The 23710-nt window shown below is 32.0% G+C and overlaps 1 protein-coding gene across 1 annotated transcript in view; it reads right to left on the reverse strand.

Annotated features, from left to right (window-relative positions):
• Positions 1 to 23710, reverse strand: part of CNTN1 (contactin 1) — a 293683-nt gene that overhangs the window by 88532 nt on the left and 181441 nt on the right. The window contains exons 12-15 of the mRNA XM_023524081.1: positions 21813 to 21963; positions 19896 to 20023; positions 19404 to 19579; positions 4194 to 4314 (exon numbers count right to left, since the gene is read on the reverse strand). Coding sequence (XP_023379849.1) covers positions 4194 to 4314; positions 19404 to 19579; positions 19896 to 20023; positions 21813 to 21963 — 576 coding nt within the window. The remainder of the gene's footprint in view (positions 1 to 4193; positions 4315 to 19403; positions 19580 to 19895; positions 20024 to 21812; positions 21964 to 23710) is intronic.

Consider the following 23710-nt stretch of genomic DNA (forward strand, 5'->3'; position numbering starts at 1 on the left):
AGCTTCCATCAGGCTACTTATTTTGTTATGTTACCTTAACTTATCCAACACAAGATTTAAAAGTGAGTTAGTCATCAACCAAAATGACCTCCTTAAGAAAGAATCTGGTAACCATGTCATTAGGCCAAGTAATAAAAACTTCAGTGGATTATATCAAATAAATATGACATCTAACTTACATTCATTTTCATTCTACAACTGTATTTTTGGTCTTAGAAATAATTTGGAAAGATTTACACACATACACACACACACACATACACAGTGTCCGTGTTTAAATAAAAAACAGTATATGTATCATTCTTTTTTTTCATTTTTTAAAATTTAAGAAAATTAGACATTTATACAATCCATGAAGTGATCCTCCTGATTACACACAACCATTACAATAATATTGACGATATACCCTACGCTGTACTAAAAAAAAAAAAAAAAAAAAGAATATTCCTGGGATGCTAACCTGGCAAGAAGCTTATTTGTCATTTAAAAAGATTTACATACACCTCAAAAAGGCAGAGATAGTATTTATAATCTCAAATTTTCTAAAGGACATACTGAAAGAAAAGGGAGGGGGAGAAAATTTCTTTGCACTAGGAAAAATTTTAAATTACATTTTTTAGATTTGTATTTATTATTAAAATTTCCCCTTTCTATTACTACTTTCTAATAAAACTGCGATTCTCTAATTTAAAAAAGATATAAATATAAGCTTCTAACAATATAAAAATACAAACTTGATTTGGGTATATAATAATTTACACAATTTGTATATTATTCGCTTTGATTTCAGTTACTCTTTTTTCAAAACATTTCCAAATTTCATATAGCATATGCTAGGGTTGAGAATCAGACCAAAAGAAAAGTTCAGATAATAAAAGTCTTTTTTTGTTTTGTTTGTTTTTAAATTTCAGCCTTGAATTATAAAATTTTGTTTAATATGATATAAAAAATATAAAAAAGAGAGATCTAAAAATTATAATCATGATTGCATTTTCTATTTTGGCAATTTTTGTGGCAAACATTATGTTCAGCCAGATGTCAAGAAAGTCTTCCTAATAGCTGGTAGGATTTCCAAAGATATTTATAATACAGCAGAAATGTCATGGAAAGAAGTAAAACACAAAAGTCAAAGCCTAATTTCTTGCTTTTGTGGCCTAATTTTATGGTCTATATTTGAGTGTTGTCCAAAAGCGCACTCATGAAAGAGAATTTAGATTTGGCAAGTTGCATAAATGTTCCCCCAAATACTGCTGAATAAATCCCGAAAAACCTTTTCCCCTGAATGATACTTTTTTAGCTGAAGAACTTTAAATCCTCCAGAAATATCTTTTGCTAAACAATATACATACATGGCTGTTTGTATGCATTAAAACTCTTGAAGGAGTAACCTGAAATACACTTTTATGGAACCTAAGAAGTAAAGCGTTCATTACAACAACAAAAAGGAAATGTGTATCAATCCTTGTAGTTTGAATTTTTATATAAGAAGTCTAAAAGCATTTGAAGTCTCTTAGCTAGTTCTTTTTTTTTTTTTTTTAACTAGGAATAGTTTTAAACCATAAAGGTTTTTTAAGCATTAAGCAATTAACAGTTGTTTGGATTTTAAATTCCTTCGGCTATATTATACACACATCTGTTTTAAAAGGTTGACTCTAAAATTACTTCCTTCACTGATATAAAATTATTTTAAATTGAAGTCACAAGATAATTGTGGCCTTTTGGGCCACTGATGGCTATGAAGGTGGAAATTATAAATACTCTTCCTAGGAAAACACACATACACATCGAATTTTCTATACAATTTCAGGAGGTCTGTGGACCCCTTGAAGCCTGTCCATAGACTCTAGGTTATAATTTCCTGGACTAGATAAAAAATAATCAAGTAGATAAACAGACCAATAATAATATTACTTAAGACAAGGTATGTCTTATATATTACTCACCATTATTACAAGAAATAAACTACTTAATTTTATATCCCATGAGCTAAATATATACAGCATATTTTAAGATCTACTTTATAGACATTATTGGCACATATTATGCAGAAATGTATTTTACTATTTTAATTGCAACGTCTCTTGATATAAAAGGAATACCTTTTATATTATTAGAAATAAAGTTTGCAGAATGATTATGACTCTGCTGACTTTAAAAATACTAAGCAATGCTTTTCATCTACCTATAGTTTTATTAACATGCTGATATAGCACAGGGGCTTAAAATCCTTTATCTTATTTCTACTGAGTGCACTTGCCAAGTTTCATTGCTTTAAGGTATTTTCCTTGGGACTAAAGTCTTTAGATAAAAAAAAAACTTTATATTTTCACACAATATCTGCTTATAGCTTTATATGATATGTAAGATACACATTATGATGATTAATTACCTAGGTATGTGTTGATCATATCATTACTACTCTCCGATTATAAAACTTTTTCTTCTCTTTGTTTACTACAATGTAATTATTATGTGAAGACAGTAATGTACATGCATTCTAACATAACCCCTGCTGTAACATTAATGCTAATTCATTTACGATGCAAACAATTGCAATTAAATATATGCATACACTATTGCAGGAAATAGCTAACAGCTAAGTGGTCTGAGTAGAAAGAGAAGTAAACTGGTCACTCTTCCTGATAACTCTCAAAGACAATAGATGTCCTACATAATAAAATATTCTTAATTGAAATACCAAACCGAAATAAACTCTCTTTGATTTATTTATTTTGTAGTCTTGGAGTAATAGTTCAATAAGTATGGAATGAATGTCTAAGTTAATTCTGATAAAAAAACTTTAGCTAGACTTCTTATCACTCTATTAAAGAACATATTCAACTGAAATAAAAGGCTTTTCAGCATTTTCCCAATGTGACTTGATGATTCCATATTACCACTGCTCAGAGGGAAGTGCAGAAGGTGCATGAGATTAAGTGAAATTATACTGATCTGGATTTGGAAAGGGTATTAAGACAAACAAACCACCGATATCTTATTTGTCTGAGTATGCAAAAACTGTCTAAAATGTGCAATTAAATAATGGTCAATAATTATTTCTAGTAGGCGAAATATGAAAAAATAGAAATTTTAACCTGACATCAAGACACAGAGGGAAAAAGGGAGTTATGAAACTATGCAATAGAATTCTGGAGCTCACTAAATATTAATAAAAAATACATATGTGAATTATACAATTTAGAGAAGATACCTCATGTACACAGATTACAGTAAAACACTAGAGAAAGTAGTAATTGTTATAAAAGTTTAAACAAGAGGGGCTCATATTTGAGACAGCAGGAATTTGTTAATTCCTTTCATGAATTTGTTAATACTTGAGTCAGACTTTGAAGAATAGGTAAAGTTTGAGCAACAAACTGAGAACACAACATGAAAGAAATACCATGAACCAGGGAACGGAGGTAGAAACCCTAGGGATTTCTGTGGGCTAGTTGGAGATGAGTTGATTATGAGGAATAGTGAAACGTTAAAGTTTAAGGATGAGGTCAGCTCATGGAACTTCTCGGGTGCTTAGCTAAAAGGAATGGTCTTCATTCTGCAGGTAATGAGTGAAGATCCAACACAAAATTTATAAAAAGGTAGTGAGTGAAGATTCAACATATAATTTTTAAAAAGATGTGGCATGTTCTGAGCTGGCATCACATCTATACAAGCAGAGGTCAGTAGCAAAGGGGTTGTATTTTTAGTAAGTGTGTATCCCAGCACACTCGCAATTATTTATATTAAATAAAAGCATCAGTCTGAAAACAAACAACAAATAGAAACATGATATACATATAAATTAACTTTTTATTCTAATATGATAATAATAAATATATAACACTTGAGCACTAGTAAAAAAAATAAAAATGAAACAACACTCAACTCAACGCAGAAAAAGTATTAGCAGGAACTGAGAACTTCTGGTAAGTACTAAGTTTATAAGCACAGGCATTTAGTAGGAGGTATGTGGTATAATTTTCTAGAAGACATGTAGTTAGTAAAACAAACAAAATCAGTGTTGTTTACTACTTGTCTGGCATAAATCATTCTTAGGCATGGGTGAGAAGCTGTTTTCAAGAATCAAGACACTAAATATATAAGAATTTGTGCCAGAGTTACCAGAAGATTATACATATTTATGCAAGTCGAATACTTTTGGCTTCGTAATTTTAGAATACTGAAACTCTTACCTCTCACAACGAGGTCGGCTGAAGCTGAGGAATTGTCCACAATTGTCTGAGCAGTGCATGTGTATCTGCCAGCATGTTTCAGTTGAGCATTTCGGATGAGCAGCTCCCCATTGGCATCCAGCTGTGAGCAAAACCAACAGTCATTCAAATCAGTACATTTTTCACCAATTATATGGCATTTAGGATACAAGAGGTACGTCTTTCCCCTAACAAAATGAACACCATGAAAAGGCATCCGGTGTAGGTATGATAACCATATTTCTTTACTCAGATTACTTAAATTCTGGGCTTTAGTATCTCAAGTGGAAAATAAAGTGAGTGAATTACTTAAGATCCTTTTTAGCCCTAATGTCTTTAACATTTTATTATTTCTATTATCAGTGGCCCATACTGAGAGAAACCAAGGGAAGAAACTATTTCCTTGGTATCTTTTAAAGAGAAATGTTAAGGTCTAAAAATCAGTGCTGAGTGTCAATGAGGATAAATAAATGCTATATGACTAGGACGAATTATTAATTTCATTTGGCAGAGCCAATCTAATTGACTAATTTCAAGATATGTCACAGTCCACTTTACAAAGATACTAAAAGTATGCAGAAACTGTCAAAAAGGACAATTCTACTTACATATTCTTTTTTGCCAAAATATAAGCTCCATGTGGGTAAGAATTTTTGTTTTATTTACTGCCCTATTCCCAGTGGTCAGAAGAGTGTTATATATATAAATTTTAAAGGAGGATTGAAGGAATTTTGTTTGTAAATAGCAAGATACCATCTCATTGCAATTTCTAAAAATAACTAATATTTATTAAATGCCTAGTCTATGCCAGGTCCTGGGCTGTGCAGATATATATATGTTATCTCATTAAAGTCTCTTCTGACAATAGGTCGTATTATGTCCATTTTATTAAAAATAAAAGTGAGATTTAGAGTAGCAAAGTAATTTAACTAAAGTCACACAGTTTGTTTGGTAGTGAGAGCATGCCCAAGTCCAAGTTTATTATCTCCAAAATAGTTTAAGAGAAAACTTAGAAAACTCAATTTTAAATAGAAATGTGGTTTTCTTGAGAACCAAAGATATTGATTTACTATTCTAATAATACATATCTAGATATATTAAACAATAAGTAATTAATGGTTAGGTTAATATTTTACATAACAGATGAGGTATTGTTTATGTGATATGATAGACATGCAATTTTTTAAATTTTGTTATTTTAATGACTACATGGAATAAATGCTCTGCTTTGTCATAGGTTCTGCCAGTGGTCCCTTTATATCTTAAATTCCCTGTTGATTTTGGAAAGTGTTTAGGTTTGCAATCCTGGCTTGATTAATAAAGTTAATAATAATAGCTATTTATAATCTGAGGAGATTGATTTAGTTGATTGTAATAGAATACTACTATCTCCATATAAAGAACTGGTAAATGGTCACTCATCCTGTTTCTAAATATTAGTCAATTTTAGTAAAAACATAGCTAGAGGTTATGCAATTTAATGTCCATTGGGGTCTTCTTGTTCTTTGAGATCTAGATTGGCTAAAAACTCAGTTTCCAAGCTTTCTGTAAATTCCTGGGGTACGGGAGTTCTTTCCTTCTGTTCTCTTGGTCAGTTTTCTTTCTCAATCCAATGAGCCCCAGACTATAAATGCAGCCCTTCTCTATTTTGTCATAAAATCTACTAACACAAAGTATACTCTAGTACTAAAGTAGGTTTACTGAAGAATTGAAGGTGATGGAACTGGTTGTATTCCACAAGGTAGGGCAAATCAACACTAAGAGTTATAGTCCATTCCACAGTTCTATTCTTAAAAGCCCTGCTGGTTGTATTGTTAGAGGGATTTCTCAGTGACCTTCATCTTTCCCAGTGCCCACTCCACTCCCATCTCTTCTTTCGGTTCTTCAATTCTATCCCTTAGAAGCAATTATTCTTTCCTCATGTTAAGCTGTTTAATTCGTTGATGGCTGCTTGATTTCTGATGATGCTTATTTTGTAAAACCTTACTTTTTAAAATATTTTTTTTCCATTTTTTTACCTCCTACTCCTCAATCCATTTAATCTGGTTCCTATTTTTTCAACTCACTTTATTTGACTTCTAATAACATTTGACCTTTCTTCCCGAAACACTCAACTTTTCTAATCATCTATGATAACACACTTTCCAGAAATTTTGAGGCCATTCTCAAGCCATTCTCTTCTTTAGTCCATCACAAATACTGGAATTGATCCATGCCTTTCCATCACTACTGCCTTTGCCCTTGTTGAAGCTGCCAATACCTCTCCTTGAATTACTATGTTCTATGTAGTCACGAGCTCCGCCCCTGTTCCACTCTACTCTTTTCTCCACTTGGCACCCAGAGTGACCTTTTAAAAAGGGAAATATGATCAAATTGTCCCTCTCTGTAAATACAAACTGAAACCTCTAAAAACTTTCCCCTCCCTGGAATAAAAGACATTAAGAGCTATACGGGCCCACCTGGCTCCATTCTGTAGATTCTGTCTAATACTTCAGCTCACTTAAGTGCCACCGTTTCGCTTACACTGTTCTCCAGAAGAACTTTCCCTTTTTAGAACCTTAAATGTATCTTGTTCTCTCTGATCTCGCGTTCTCTTTGGTGCTTCCTGTCCTGAAATGTGATCCCCTCGTACCCCACTCCTTTACCATGGTCACCTAAATAACACTACCCTCTCTCCAACAATACCAATTCAAGTCATTTCCTCAGCAAGTCTTTCTATTTTCTGTTATATTTTGTCATAGCACCTTTTACCCTACATAGTATTATTATCTCAAGTGCAATGAAATATTTGTACAATTATATGATTACAGTCTGTCTCCCTGGAGGACTGTAAGTTTAATGGAGGAGAAAACATACCTGTTTTGTTAAGCATTGTATACCTGTGTTACATATGTGTATAGCCATATGTATTCTATCCCTAGGAACCAGAACGGTGCCAGGAACATAACAACACTAAATATACATTGTTTGAATGAACTCGTCAACTTGCTTATCAAGAATTCTGGCAGCTGCTCTTAAGATAATGCATGTTTACTTCTTTTCAGCTAAAAGTAGAATTAGGTTAGCAAGTTCATATAGCTCATGACAATTATGGCATTTCATAAGCACAGAATGAAACTTATTTTGGTGTCAGGATGACATATACACTCTTGCTCCCTCCTCTGATCACCTCCTTACCCACCTCCATTGTCCTAGCCACTGTGAACACCTTATACTTTACCATTTATTTTCTTTCCTGCCTATCTTTGTGCATATTACTTCATTGTCTGGATTCCTGCATCTCCCACTTCTGTAACTTGGCCAACTTCAAATCACAGTTTAGATGTCTCTTTCTTCTCTAGAACCCAAAATCTGGATTAGGAGTTGCCTTTTGTACATTTTCATTGTAACTATCTCTTCTACTATAATTGTTTAGTTGTCCATTTCTTCTACTAAACTGTAATTCCTTGAAGAAGGACTAGGTCTTATTTATTATTACATACAAATAAATTATTGTAATATCTGATGTGCAGGAGGAATTCAACAAATATTACATAAAAATTAATAAATATCTATTACCTAAAGTATTTTTATTAAATTTGTTTAGTAATATCATATTTTTTTTGTCAGGTATGATATGTTGTAAGTTAAAATAGCTGAATTGAGAACAACTATTGTTATCTGCAAACAACTATTGTTATCCATAACTATTTTTATCCATTAATAATATACTTCAAATTACTTATACACTAATTTCATGAAGAAATATAAATATTTTAGGAATAATGTACAAATTTATAGAAAGAAGAATGCAAGTAATATATAAGAAAATGGAAATGCATTTTTCCAATCCATATGTTTTGCAAAGATTTGACCTCACCCCAAGAGAGGCCTGCTATTTGTCCTCAGCTTCTGAAAGATAATCGATGTGTCTTTCTTAGCCTGGGTATCTTGGGCCATACTAGACTGTCTAATAGTGTGATTAGGATAGGAGTTAGCCACACCTATCTAGTTTTACAGTAGGGCCTTGCCAGAAACAACATTGGGAATCAGGGCAGGAGCTTTGGGTCATGTGGTATCAGTCAACCTAGAGACTGAGATTAACTATTTGGGTAATCAATCAATTATGCATGTGATTAAGCCTCAATAAAATCTCTGGATGCCAAAGCTCAGGTAAGCTTCCCTGGTTGGCAATACTTTGTGCATATTGCTACATATCAAGGCTGATAGAGTAATGCATCTTGACTCCATGGAGAAAGAATAATGGAAGCTTTGTATTTGGTACTTCTCCTGGACTCTGCTCTATGTACTTCTTCCCTAGGCTGATTTTAATTTGTATGCTTTTCCTGTAAAAAACTGAGTATATAATAGCTTTCAGGGAGTTCTGCGAGTTCCTTCCAGAAAATCAAAGCTGAGGGTGGTTTTGGCAATCCCTGGAACTTTTAGTTGATCTCAGAAGTGAAAATGATCTTGGGGACTGTGCTCAACTTTGTACCTGGCCTAACTCCTCATACTACACTAAATAGAATTCTTCTAAGAGAGGAGGTAAAGAAATGTTACTTTACTATTTATAACTCTATTTAAAAAACTATTGAAAGAAAAAGTCTAAAATTGTGTATATGGGGAAGGTAATAATAAAAGAGTTTTTCTTGAGCTATCATAAAGGCTAATTGACACATATTTCTGAGTAATTTTCTAGTGGAAAAGTTTAAAATAATTATGTTAAAACAAAATAATTTAAACACTATATGTTTGTAAAAGATTGCTTTAATGTGCTTTGACATCCTTAATAGCATTGTACTTTGACATTAAATATTCATTAGTAGAAAGATATTAAATAAAATATTTTTAAACTATTATGACATATAATAGTTATATTTGGGAAAAATAATGTTTGCACAAAAATAAAAAGCACTAATTCTATTATATGCTTTCATTAGGTGAACTTACTACTTTGGTTGCTTCATGTGTGTCTAAATGAAAGAGAATCCTATTGTTAAACTCCCACTCTTTCAATGAGCTATGTGTCAGATTGGAATTAAAACACACACACACACACACACACACACACACACACACTCTTTAAAAATTTAAAAATTTTTATTCAATATTAAATTTAAAAATTGAAGGCAGAAAAATAATATAAAAACACACAAGTTGTGGCACTGTAATTGCCCTTTGTAAAATACTTGTATGCTGTATACCTAATTATCTTTTTCTTTAAATAAAATTGCTCCTTTTCTCACCTACTCAAAGTTTAAAATATATTGCTATTTACTTATTTTATTCTGAGAGCAATAATTGGGTCATTCTTTTTACACTTTTCACATGTAATAAAAAACACAAACTATTTTATGTCAAAATATGATATCGAATTTATACTTACTAAATCATCAGAGTAAACTCCTAAAATCTTTTAATTAAACTATTCTAAAAGTTTAATGGTAAACATGTTAAAATTCAGCTCTTTTTTAAACATTAGGACTTAGGTGGGTAATGATAGGCCTACTTGTATAAGGCAATAATAAGTGACTTTAGCATTTATTCTCATTTGCTCTATATTTGGCAAAGGTGTGGCATTGAAATGCCTCAGAAAGAAAGCAAAGGAAAAAGATACTGTGTCACTTCCAATATAGTTGTGCATGTATAAAAGCTTTCCTGAAGTTTTTATAAATGGTACTAGCACTTTTCATACCTCAGAAGTTGAGGTCCTTAGTGGCCGACAGAACGCTTACGAAGCAAGTAAAGATCATGGACCTCAGCACATTCTAGCCACAAATTAGATACGAATGCTCTCTATATTTTCACTAAAAACCACGGTTTGGCTGAATCACAAAATCCTTCCCTTCATATTAGGAGAGTTGAATCACATACTGGAAATTGTGATAGCAGAGCTCAGGGATGTTCCAAAGTGTATATGTGGTTTACCACTTAGAAATTTCCCAGTTTAAATCAAAAGATGTCCCACATATAAATGCCCATTTCTTCCTTCTCTCTCCATCATGAGCTAACTCTGAAAAACTATTCTAGCAGTATTAATAAAACTAAATTACTAAGTTGTATTAACAAATTTAAATAATCATAATGAACAAAGTAATACAGTACAATATGGTACATACAAGGTCTAGATAAAGTGTAGAGCTCGTGATGGCTATATATCAACAGAAACATCTCTTTTGTTCTGTTGAAATTCAGAATGAAGGGGCAAATATAGAAGGTTGGAGGAAAGCATATCCTTTAAAGAGAATATCCCAATATAAGCAAAAAATTATTATATATATGTATAATACATGCTATATCTATGAAAAATAAAATTTTTTCTTTTTAATTTTAGCTTGTTAAATTAAAGAAGGAATAACTACAGCAAATTCATTATATGCAACTGCAAACTTTAACACCACCATCACCAAGACAACTAACAGCAAATGTTTAGTAAAGAGTTTCTAGGTGCCAGGAACTATTATAAATGCTTTAAAGTGTGCAAACTCACTTGCTTTTAACAACAGCACTATGAGATAGGTACTATTCTTAACCATATTTTAGAGATGAGGAAACAATACTACCATAACTATAACCACTACTACTGTTACTACTGTTGCTGTGAATAGGATACTACTGCTGCTACTAATATTAGTGTGTTATGTGCCACTGAGTTGGCTGTGACTCCTGGCAACCTTATGAATAAGAAGTGTTCATAATATCCTGTCCTCAACAGCCCTGGTCAGCTCCTATAGACTCATATTTATGGTTTCTTTTATGAAGTCAATCCATCCCATATTTGGTTTTCCTCTTTTTCTGCTGCCTTCTATTTTTTCTCCAGCATTATCATCTTTTCCAAAGAACCCTGCCTGAAATTACAGAGAAGTAACTCTCCAGGGATAGATGGGATACCAACAGAATTATTTCAAGCCACAGAGACTTAATCTGTCAAAATCCTAACACAAGATGTCAACAAATATGAAAAATAAAACAATTGCCTACATATTGGAAACATTCAATATGCATCCCAATCTTCAAGAAAAGAGATGCTAAGGATTATAGCAACTAGAGTACTATTGCTCTAATTTCCACATAGATAAAGTGACGTTCAAAGTGAAGCAAAAAGGCTTCTACCTTATATGGAACAAGAAATGCTGGGCTTACGAGCTGCTACAAATACTTCTATTAAGACTGCTACTACTACTTCTGCTATTGCTACTGCCATGGCTGTCACGATTACCGAACCTCTCCTAATACCTGATCTAATTTATTAAATGCCTTTTAGATATCTGGCAATGTGCTAGCTACTTTACATACATTTTCTTATTTAATTTTTATAATACAAAGATACTATTAATATTTTCATTTTAGAGACAAGGAATTTGAGATTTTGAGTTAAGCTACTGGTTAAAGGCTTAATAGCTAATATGTAGTCCTGGTTTCACTAGGTCGAGCTATTTCTAAAGTAATGCTTTACAGATCAGATAGTAAGATTTAAGTCCATAGAGTTTGTCATGTAAAAGTGGATACTTTCTCATAAGAGGAAGAATACAATATGGTATTATTTTATTTAGTTATTTATTAAATGTTTAACCTATTTAAATGTTTAAACATAAGAAAATAGAAAGAATAGTATAATGGCTACTTGTATACCAACCAATTAGATTCAATAATTATAATCCCTGCTGTATTTGCTTTATCTAATTACCTAGCTGGCTAGTTCTATCTTTCCTTTTCTCTATCTACTACCTATCTATTGTTAAACCTTTAAAAAACAAATTACTGATGTCATCATACTTTATTCCTCAGAGCATTACATTGACTCTCCAAAAAAATAAGGCCATTCTCCTGCATAATCACAAAACCATTTTCACACATAATTAACACTAATTTCTTAATATTATGTAATATTCAAGTTAGTGTTATTTTAATTAATGCACCAGCATGAATATTGAATGTAAAAAATTTAAAAAGATATGACTTCAAAAATTTATAAAAATAATGTTATTGCAAATATAAAAACAAGCGAATTAGAGAAGTGTTCAAGGATAATTACTAAGTAGGCACTCAGTATTTATAGAACGAATGAAAATCTTGAACATCCCTAAATTTGACTGTTTTGATGGTTATAGAGTCCAATTTTGATCAATTGGCTCATTTTAAATTAAAATTCAAAAAGAAAGACATTTTCTTGAGGTCTCTGTTAAGCATTTTGAATACTGGACAAAAACATCAAAGTTTTGGATTTAGAACCTATATTTTAGATGAAAGTAAACTTGGATATCATTTAATTCATATGGTTTCTAAATGATTTCTCATTAGCGTCAGAGTTCTAAAGACATTCATGGACGGTTTGGTAGAAGGAAGGGATCAGAATGAGGAGGTTTTTTTGTTTTTGTTTTTGTTTTTGAGAGAAAGAAATGAGAGGCCCTGTGGTTAGGGCTTTTGGCTATGTAGTCTCTTATTCGTGCACATATACATGCACAAAATTTCTTCAATCAGAGAAATCTCACCTTCATCAGTTTTATTTATTGGAGTTCAGATTTAAATTTTCTTGGCAAGAAAGACTCTGCTGCTAAAAACTTTTTGTTGTTTTTCAAAACTTATGTAGCCCAACTTCCTCATATAACATGAAAAGCATGAGGCTCAGAGTAACTGGTTTGCTCAAGGTTATATAACTTTTCAATGGCAAAACCAGAACAAAAATCTAGATCTTTAGATAATGTTCTATTCTTAGAAACAAACTGGAAAAACTAGGTAGGTTTTTTTTTGGGGGGGTGCGGGGTGCGGGGGATATAACAGCTAATGGCAAAATAGCAGTTAATGTGATATCCAAAGTAAAACATCAAAGTCTGTGTTGTAAAAATATTAAAATTCCTGATACCAAGTTTATATGCTTATTTTCTCCTAGTTTTATTTTAAATATTTACTGTATTATACAAGAATAAGGAGGCAAAATAATTACTGCAACAATGCTTAAGTATGCGAAGAGTTCTATGGAAAACAAATGGCTCTTTAATTTTTGATGTAAAGGCTTTTTGGAGATTCACCCAAGCTAATGCATCTCTGAAGAACAAATGTTTGCTGTGATATATTTAAATTCCATTTATGTATGGATTCCATTTATAAATTCCATTTATTTAGCATTATCATCAACACATGCTTACTAAGAACTGGACTATGGGATGCTATACTAGAGAGTAACTTTGGCTCACGTCGTTTCTGCACTGGAAGTGTGGTGATCTAAAGAAGCTTACCAAACTATAGACACATCTAGCAAACATAGATACCTACCTCCATGTTTACTAATGAAAAAGAGCAAATAAAAGACAATAGTTAGGTGTAAGTAAAGGCTATTAGGGTAGTGAAAGGGAGATCAGAAAAGTTATACATTCAGACAGCCATGCAAAAAGAGAGATGCGATAGAATTCTCTACCTCTTTTACAATTAATTACTGATAAGAGTAGACAAAAGATTTAGCCCCAGGTAGAATGGCTTTATCAGTTTTGTGTAGTTTACAGAACTATGACAGGGAAATATATACATTTTACATGTTTTTCTCTTTCACTGCTCATTAAAATGTATGATTCTTAAATTCACAAAACACATGAAATCTATCCTCTACTTCTCATGTTATTTTGAAAAATGCTTAATCTACCCTCATAAATTTTTTTTGGTCTTCAGCATGCTCATATGATTAAAACAATATAACTTCTCTTTGTTTCTAACACATCATGCTTAAAACCTTTCAGTGGCCAATCCCTTTATTCCTAAATCTCTTTTTTATCTCCCTTGAGATCAGCGTTTCTCAATGTTGGCACATTTGACAATTTGGACCAGATAATTCTTTCTTGTGGGGCAATATCCTGGGCATTTCAGGATGTTTAACGGCAGTCTTGCTAAATAGATGCCCATAATACACAGCCTTCCAAATACCCTGCAGTCGTGGCAGTCAAAAGTGTCTCCACATATGGCCAAAGTCTCCCGGGGTCCTGTTTTAAAACCCCTGCTTAAGCACTTCTATCATATCACTGTGCCTGTTCAGTCTCCTGCTCTGCTGTCCCTAGCTCTAATTTGATTTTTGCCTTTGCTAGGACTACTGCTCAACCCGCCTTTTCTCTTCCAACATACTGCCCCATAACTCCAGACAATCTCCAACAGTGAGCAGATAAACAGTAAACTTGAAGAAAAAATGACTTTTGCTTTATTATTACTGTTTCTTTTTCTCTCTCTCTTCACACGTCTTATAGAAGCGAAATTTCTGTCTAAGTTTATAACAGATTCTAGTATGAAATATATATGTCTCATATTTAACATATTTTCATGACATGTTCAGTATAATTAATATTTTCTTTAAAAAGGAAAAATAGCCTAAGGGTAAGAAATCTGTCTTCTTCTGTTGCAAATGGTGTTGTCAATATAGTCAGAATAAATGCATGTCCACATACTTGCAAACACAAACATATACCTACCTACCTAAAGGTGATCATTAAGAATTGCCCAGAACTTCATAGTTAGACCACCTGAGACTATAGACTTGATTTACAATGTATTGCAAACGTAGCTAATAGTATAGGAAAAAGGGAGTAATTTGGATAAACTTGAGCGAGCATAAAAGGCTCATTAAACAAGATTATAGAACAAATTATGAGTTGAACAGTACAGTATTTTAAATAACAGAAGTGGTGCTATCTAAATAGATATAGACGTGAATATTAACCAATAGATTTAAAACTGAAGTGGTAAAGAGCACAGAGCCTATAGTCAGACCACGCGGTTTCAAATCTTCTCTTTGCTACTAGCTAGTTGGATGATTACTTTGGGCAAGTTATTTAACCTTTCTAATCCTCAATTTCCTTACCTTTCAAATAGAGAAAAATTGCAATAATGTGTGTTCCATAGAGGATTGCTGTGAAAATCAACTGAGAAATACATAAAAAACATTTAATTCCATGTTGATCAAACAGTATATACTCAATAAATGTTGACTATTTATTACTCCTCCATTGCCCTTCGCAAGTAAATAGAGAGAATTTTTGTCTTAGACTAGCTATCAAGCACAGCAAGCAATGCGAGAATTATATTATGAAAAATGAGATCTGTACCGCCCCTCCTGCAAAAACTATCTGGCAAAAGCTTTTGAAATTTTCTGTAGGGAATAATTGCTCTATTATAAAGAGTATAAATAATAATCATAATCTGCCAGATCTTGTGCCAAGCACTTTATAGGCATTCGAATCCTCACAAAAAATACTGTGAAGTAACTGGTTTTACAAACCTAATGATGTAACCTGAATGAAGTAAGTGAATTATTAATAAAATTTTTCAGAAGGGGAAATCTGAGGCTTAGAGAGGTTTAATCATAGGCTCAGAGTCACAGAATAGAAGTGAAAAAAAAAAATAGAGCCTTGAGCCCAGGTCTGTTTGTGGTATAGCCTCTGAAAAAGAGGGATTGTCTTTTCTAGAACAAGAGGAATTATAAATTAAATTGATAAGTAAAATGACACTACCTTTTGTATTTAAGAATAAGTAGTAATTGAATTAAAAATCAAAATAGGAGCCATTGTATAGTTGGACTTAAACATTTTATGTATTTACCACATGATTTAGAATAAAAGAATGCCAGATAAAATGCTTTAATAGCTCATGGTAACAAAACTTCGAGGTTATTAAATTTATGATCATATATTCTAAATATCCTTCTATGCATAAGTTTAAGTTTAAATAAAACATTTATTGACCCTGATTATGTAATAATATAACACTCAATGAATATTTATTGAACAAATGAAAAAATAAATGACATGACCGGTAAATTAGATATTTAACTTCTTAATGTCTTTCCATAATCAGTATTGTTTACTTACACTTTAAAAATTAATAGTTGCATTTTAAAAATTGATTCATAGGAGTTTTACATAAAGCAGGATCATTAAATATAATGGCAATGTTATTTTTACCTTTTTGGTGCTCACTATAAATTCTTTTATTTATTTATTTATTTTTTTATTGAGGTAACTTTGGTTAATAATATTACATAAAGTTTAGGTGTATAATATAATTCGATATCTGTATGCAGTATAGCATGTTCACCACCAAAAGTCTAGTTTCTTCCTCACTATAAATTCTTAAAAGAAATGCACATCTTCAAAAATGTATAGTTACTTTTTCCTGATAGTTATATGAATATAATTGGAAAAAGGATTAAAAGAAATTTTAGAATCATCTATAATCACAAATCTTAGATATAAGCATATGGGAAATACATTATTTTTCAATTTCATAAATAATTATTCCAGACTGTGAAATTTGAAACCTTATGCAAGGTTGCCACGGAGTGGTCAAAATCAAGAATAGCAAGCTAAAATTAAAGCACACTTGATTATTGAATAAAATTTCTTATTAAAAATTAAATTGTAAAATAAAAACAAGTTTTTTAATTAAAAAGTTTAAATTTTGAATTCTATATTCTCTGTTCATTAATTAGAGCTTCTGATATTAATTTTAACAATTAAAATAATTAAATTATAATGATGATAATGACATCAGTTTTATAACTATGAAAGCTACCTAAACATTTACTTCTGAATTTTAAATTCACGGAGTATCTCTGATTTATTTCAGATCAGGGCCTGTGTTATTCATCGTTTCAGTCATCTCGGTGTCTCAATTTTTCTGACTTGCGGTCCGTACTCGGTACAATATTTTAAATGAATAAATGATATTCAATTATTGAAATATTGCCAGAAGTAAATAAAATATCAAAGTATTATTTAAGAAACCAGGAAAAATTATATATTGACATTTTTACTGTGCAACTGGAATAATAGACAAATGCAATCAGCAATGTTCCTTCCTTTGTGTTTGCTGTTGCCAATACCTGCTATCCCCATTATGTTTTCACACATTAAGCTTTAGTTTGGAAGAGCCACTCTTGAGAGTGTTCTATTAAGTGACCCCAGAATCAATTACTAATCATTATGATTATCTTCCAAAACGTAGATCAAACACATATGGTGTTTTTACTCATATTTTAGGTCATACATCTAGTAGTGAAATCTGACTTTGAAGTTTGCCTTAAAAGAGAAGGAAGGCATGAAGGAAAGCTTTATTAGGTTTCTTAGGTTCAAAAGATGGAATGAAGTTGAAAAATTTACTTTAAAATAAATATTCTTCTTCTTTTTCTCTTTTGGTATTTAAAGAATTGAATCCATCTGTCCACTTATAAGGTACTAAAGATGTGCATTTGATATTTTTACTCAATTAAGTTTCATATTTAGCCTGCAATTATGTTTTCTACCACTCGTAGATCATTATTTGGTGGACTGAACTGAAATCTAAATTGGCAAATCCAGAGCACGGGGCTGCAGTTAGGATTCTGCTCTGGATTAGCTGAGGGGCAAATACATGAACATTTGTGACTATCTTGTGCAAAAGAAGAAAGTATAGTAAGTGATGGTCAAAGCCTTTTATGTTCTTATGATCTAACTTATTATTAATTTCTTAATTACTATTTTAGCAATTTCTTTATTCTCCTCTCTTGTTAAGGCAAGGGGCTCATTTCACTTTCTCCCTCTCTCCCTTTCTTCCTTAATTTCTTTTTTTTTTTGAAATGTTTATTTACATCAACACTATGTAACTATTATTTTAGAGACCATAAAGAGGTTCCTCACATAAAGTTTCAGCTTAATTTAGGACAATTTATAATCCCAAATCTATTTACATAGACTTCACTGCAGCTGACTACTTATGTAAACTATGGTTGTTGTATTTTGGGACTTAATAAATTTATAACACCAAGGAACTAAGAAAATTCATCTAGTTTTTAAAATAAGATCACTATTTAGCTCACTTTAGTTTTTCTTAAAATAAGTAAAAAGTGAGGGCCCTTTGCTTTTCTTGAAAAATATAACACAATTTGAAGAAATTATTAAAGATATTAGTATCAATTATACTAGTTTTGGGCATGGTTATGATTAAGTATATCAATATAGTTTCAGACATATAAGAAAAACATATCACATGGTATAATGTTAAAATAGTTGTCTGCCAAATCCCAGTTGTTATTTTTTTAAATGTAAGTTTAGTTCAGAAACCAAAAGACAATTGGATTGATTTTAGATTGACAGTTATAGCTAAATCTGTTAGATTAAAAAGAAAGGAAATAGAATTACATTTAACATATGGAAAGCGTAAATATTGATGCTGCGATAGTTACTCTCTGACTCTAGCTAATCAAAATTTGGGAAGAAATGTTTCCATCTAGTTAAAAGTGTTCTTACTCAACCTGACTTGAAACTTGTTTTGGTCTTTAAAGTGCAAAGTTTTAGAATAATTTTTTAAAACAGCTAGAATATTTGAATGCATGATATTATTACAGTATATACATGTCAATCTTCAGATTTCACAGGACTTAAAAATCTTAAATATTTCATCACTCAGAACTCAAATCCAAACTTTTACTGTTATATTCATAACTGACTTTTAAATTAAAATTAAAGTTTTCTTAACTAAGCATATATTCGACATAGGTCTTTAAACTCCAAATCACCCTTCTTGAGAGCAAACTGGTGTGAGTAGTGCTCTATTTGCTTTTTAAATATACTGTAAACTAGACAACCCAATCAATGCATCAGTAATGTTTCTAAGTAAGTTGTTATTCCTGCATCACTTCCTAGTCTTTTCCTGTGTTTTCTTTACTTCTATACAAAGACATCATTGTTTAATTACAGGACTTGTTAAGAGTGTTCCTATTCTGAAAATAAAACACAAACATTTAACCCTTTTCAAATCACATGGACTTGTTCTCCAAACCTTCTCACAAATATATTTTGTCTATTTCTTACCCTCAAAGAATGTCTTAAATGGATTATTCCAACAAAAGATAAGTTCTATGCTCTTACTTCATTTAAAGTTAATGTGAAGGCACTAAAACCTATAGTATAGATATACTGAGGGGTAGTACATCAATATAAAATTATATTTTAATTAAAGGGAAAATGAACCTAAAGTACAAAGAATATTTACTGATTAATATCTCTACCAAAATCCTCAGGGCTGGCCACTTTTTAGAAAGGTTCGGGAGTACTACAATTACTATAAGGAGACCCATGAAAAACTTTTTTTCCCCCTTTGTTTTTTAGTCTCATGTAAATGATTATAGTAACAGAAGTTGTAGTGCAGACACATAGGGGTCACTGGAGATGTTAGTAAGATGAAACTTAGAACACATACCATAAAATTCCGCTGGTAATGAATGTTCTCTTTGTTAAAATCGATCACATAGCCATTGAATGACCAAATAAATGTGAGGTCCAAGGCAGGGTCAAAGGAAGCAGCACACTGCATGGTGGCATTTTCTCCGACAGTAATATCAGCATTAATAGGAGCTAATATAATTCGTGTGGGATCTGCACATTTTAAAATGAAGTAAAGCACAAAAATATGAGATACCATATGATCTGGTACATTAAAAGAATAAAAATCAATATATTTTGATTTCTCTGTCAAAGGAATAAGATGTTTTCACATTCAAATTCCAGAAACAATTTCATCAAGCAAGAGATTTGCCCAGAAGACTTTTGAAATGGAAACATCAATATGCAGATTGTCTTAGAAGCTTAGAGCAAAATGATGTTGCATAAATAAATTTAACAATGTTAAACTAAAACAAACAGTAAAAAACAAAAACAAGCAAACAAAAATTTTAATCAAATGCTTTCTTACCTGTGATAACAAGAGTTCCAGTGCTATTAGCCTTCCCTCTATTATTTTCTGCAAAGCATGTATAGATACCACCATCATTCCTTGTAATGTTATTGATTTCCAAGCTTCCATCTTCCCAAATGAGTGTTCTATTGAAATGAAAAAAATACATGATTCATAAAATTAATTTAGTGAAATACTTTATTTTTTTTTGTCTTAGATTATAAACACATATATTTCAATTAGCACGTTTTACACAAATTAGTTGACAGTAAGATTTTTTTAAGAGACAACATTGTTTTCTTTGTTTATAATATTCTTTCTCAGCATTAAAAGTTGTTTTAGAAAGCCATCTTTTTCTTGTTCTATTACAGTGGTTTCTAATTGCCCTCCCGCTTTTACACTTGCCTTCTAGTAGTTTCTTTTCCCCATGTCAGCCAGACATGAAGACATAAGTGACACAAGTCATATCATGTCACTCTTCTCAGTGATGTCACTCCATAACTCAACACCCTTCAGTGACTTTCCAACTCACGCACAGTAAAAACCACAGTCCTCTGACTGCCCTTTTAGGCCCTGGACAATCTCACAATTTTTTCCTCACTTCCTTCAGGTTTTTGCACAGTGGCATGTTCAGGAAAGCTTTGCCTGATAATTCTAGTTAGCATTGCATACATTCAGGCACACATGTGCACCAACACACAGCACTGCTGCCATCTTGCCATTCCCCATCCTATCCCTCTTCCTAGATGTTTTTCCTAATACATATTTCATCTGGCATACTTCAGTTTGACTTTAGTCTATCTTTTCATGAGCTGGTAATATCCTTATGTCAGGAATTTGAATCTGCTTTGTATGGGGCCATGTCTTCAATTGGTAATATGTCAATTAACTCATTTATTAGGGAAAAAAGTCTTCTGAATGTGCCAGGAACTCATTATGTAGTGAGATCACTGAGTAGGCATTTAATCAACTTTTTTTGAATAAATGAACTACATGGAGTTTAATTGAAGCAAGTGGTTTTCCACATGACACCATAAAATGACTTATAAACTATGGGACAGACTTAAACCAGTCACAGTCCTGAAAGAAATGAGCTTAGGTCTTCCAGAAATGTGATCTCAGAACTTCAATTCAGACTTTGAAGTTAGGACTGACTATCATTTCCATGGCTACAAAGAAATACAAACATATTGATTTCAGTTCCTGAATTCCTTACACATCCTATACCCTCTGCCTAAGGGCCTTTGCACATGCTCTTCTGACTGCCTGGAATATTTCCTGCTCCCCACCTTCATATCACATTCCTCCTATTTCCCATTCTGACTTTCTCCTCCTCAAAATTTGTACTCAATATAACCATAACTTCTTCAAGGAAACTTATAAAAAGCATTTAGTGTGGCTCGTATATTAATAATCTATGCAAATCACATGCTTTTTGTTTTGTCCCAATGCCACAAGTAGATGACCCACTTATTAGGTAAATGAGAATTTTCTGTTCACTGAAGAAGTGACTTGTATTTTAAAGTCATCTTTTTTTATTTTCCTACTGAAATATTTAATAGGTTAATTGCATAAAATTAAATCACATGTGATTGGATATAGATGTCCTTGTTAGGGGAAAAATAAGTTAGAGAGATCCTATTTTATTTCTCATTGCTCATTATTTCTGTGACCTTGGGCAATTTACCAAGATTCTCTGAGCTTTAGTTTTCTAAATTCATTATTAATTATAGAAGCCTAAAAATTAAACCCTAATTATAATAAATACTGACAGAGATGGGTAAGTATTTCTGTTCATCTTAGAACTACAGTATCTTCTGTGGAGAAAAGTTGGAACAAAGAACACGTACATTACTAATAAGAAAAGAAATCCTTTATAAAATAAACTTTCCCAAATAGTGAATTCCAATTGAATTTTCTATTTTCTGAACTGACCTGCTGCCATTGACAAGCCACTCTGTTCCTTTACTCCATGAAAATTTTGGTTTAGGTGCAGCTTTAGGTTTGCATTCAATTATAACTCTTCCACCTTTAGCAGCCAGGATCTTTTTCTTCATAGGATTCATTTCAAAAGTTGGAGCCAAAGCTAAAAGAAAAATTTTTATTTTTCTCTTTTGCTAAAATAAAAAATCCTTCTATACATAGTTTATTTCCTTTTGATTACTAATCAACAGAAAAAATTAATCTCACCAAATATTATCAGCTATGAACAATAGACATTCCATACCTAATAGTAATATCTTTTTCTTTTATTTAATACCTTTATTAGGTATATTTTATTTACCAAAAATTCATCAATTTTAAATGTAGAATTCTTGGTCATAACTGGATTAATTATTTTAAGTTTTAGTTACAGTCAAATAATATATACATATTTATCTTAAAAGTAACATCTAATTCAATTGTTTTGACTAAATTGCACAAATTAAGTAAAGGCTAGAGAAATTCAGCATTATTATTAATATTGACATATGGTCATAATTAATACTCCCAATCACACTTTTAATGAATGCTCCCTGGTTTACAAATGAAAGAACTGATACCTAGTAAGATTATATAATTTGCCAAAGGTGGCACAGGCAGAGAAAACAAGGTAAGATTCACATTTGAATCTAGTTCCTTGTGATTTGCAAGCTTTTTTCATTAAACAATATGACTTCTCCTTTATTATATAACCTGTGTACAGACACTATGAGATGTCAGAATAGAGAGAGTCCTGCCTTTTGGGCCTACCCACAAACAGCTACGGCAATGATGGATCCAATTAATTGAGGAGTGCATGATCTACCTGTAGCTTATCCCTATCTCAAAGTACCAAACAATAATTATGAATACAGGACATAGAGTCTCATAAAAAGTTCCCCCATTGATGGCATGCTCTAACTTTCTTTAGGGTCCCCACCTTTAGCTCATTCCTCAATCTCCTTGTCTACTAGCAGACTCTGCGGGGTTTGGAGGGGTACGGTGTTCCATTCATCTATTTCTACACATTTCGATCACCTGTAACTGTGTTCTTTCTGGAGCTTTTTCTAAGTATATATTTCTCCAGATCTTGACTTATCGTCATCTATCCCTATGATTCTCAGTTTTTGTCTGTGCATCAAAATCATGTGAGGACCTGGATAAAATGATTCAGTAGGTCTGGTGGATGTATGAGATTTGGCAATTTTAACATGCTACCAAGTGTTGCTACTGCTCCTGCTGCTCTGAGGAACATATTTTTTACAAAGCATGGATATAGTTTAGCCCATTGTTGCTTTAGTCTGAGTTTTGATAATTGACAATAAATAGATCAGTAAGCAACCAATCTGTTGTACACCTGACTCAGTGTGTAGGATTTTGTAGAGGCTCGGTAAATATTGTGGATGATATACTGGTTGTAAAATATGAGAGAAAATGCAATAGGATATTTAAAAAGTCAAAATTAATACAGAAGATGAGAACTTTTCTTGAATCAGTTCAGTTTCAAGAAAATAGTTGATTTGGTATGTTCATTTACATGACTTCATACTCATCTAATATTTGAATTTCTAGTGATAGAATCCAGGCTATGTTTCTATATATTTTAGAAGTGGGAAGGAGTAAGGGAACATTTTTTTCCAACTTAGAAAACATGCATTTTTTTTGTTGTTCTTTTGTTCTTTTCTGGGTCTGTTAAAAGAATAGTATCTGGTGTAAACACTCAATAAATATGTGGTGGATGAATAAACGAATTAACTCGATAGATAAGGAAAGGAAAGAGAGGAGGGAAGCACTGTTCCTAAAGTTAATAAACAAAATAGACTGAGATTAATGTAAAGATGCCCAGGAATATTGTTCTCGGGCTAAAAATG

The sequence above is a fragment of the Pteropus vampyrus genome, unplaced genomic scaffold (genome assembly GCF_000151845.1).
Source record: "Pteropus vampyrus isolate Shadow unplaced genomic scaffold, Pvam_2.0 Scaffold441, whole genome shotgun sequence".
Taxonomy (NCBI): domain Eukaryota; kingdom Metazoa; phylum Chordata; class Mammalia; order Chiroptera; family Pteropodidae; genus Pteropus; species Pteropus vampyrus.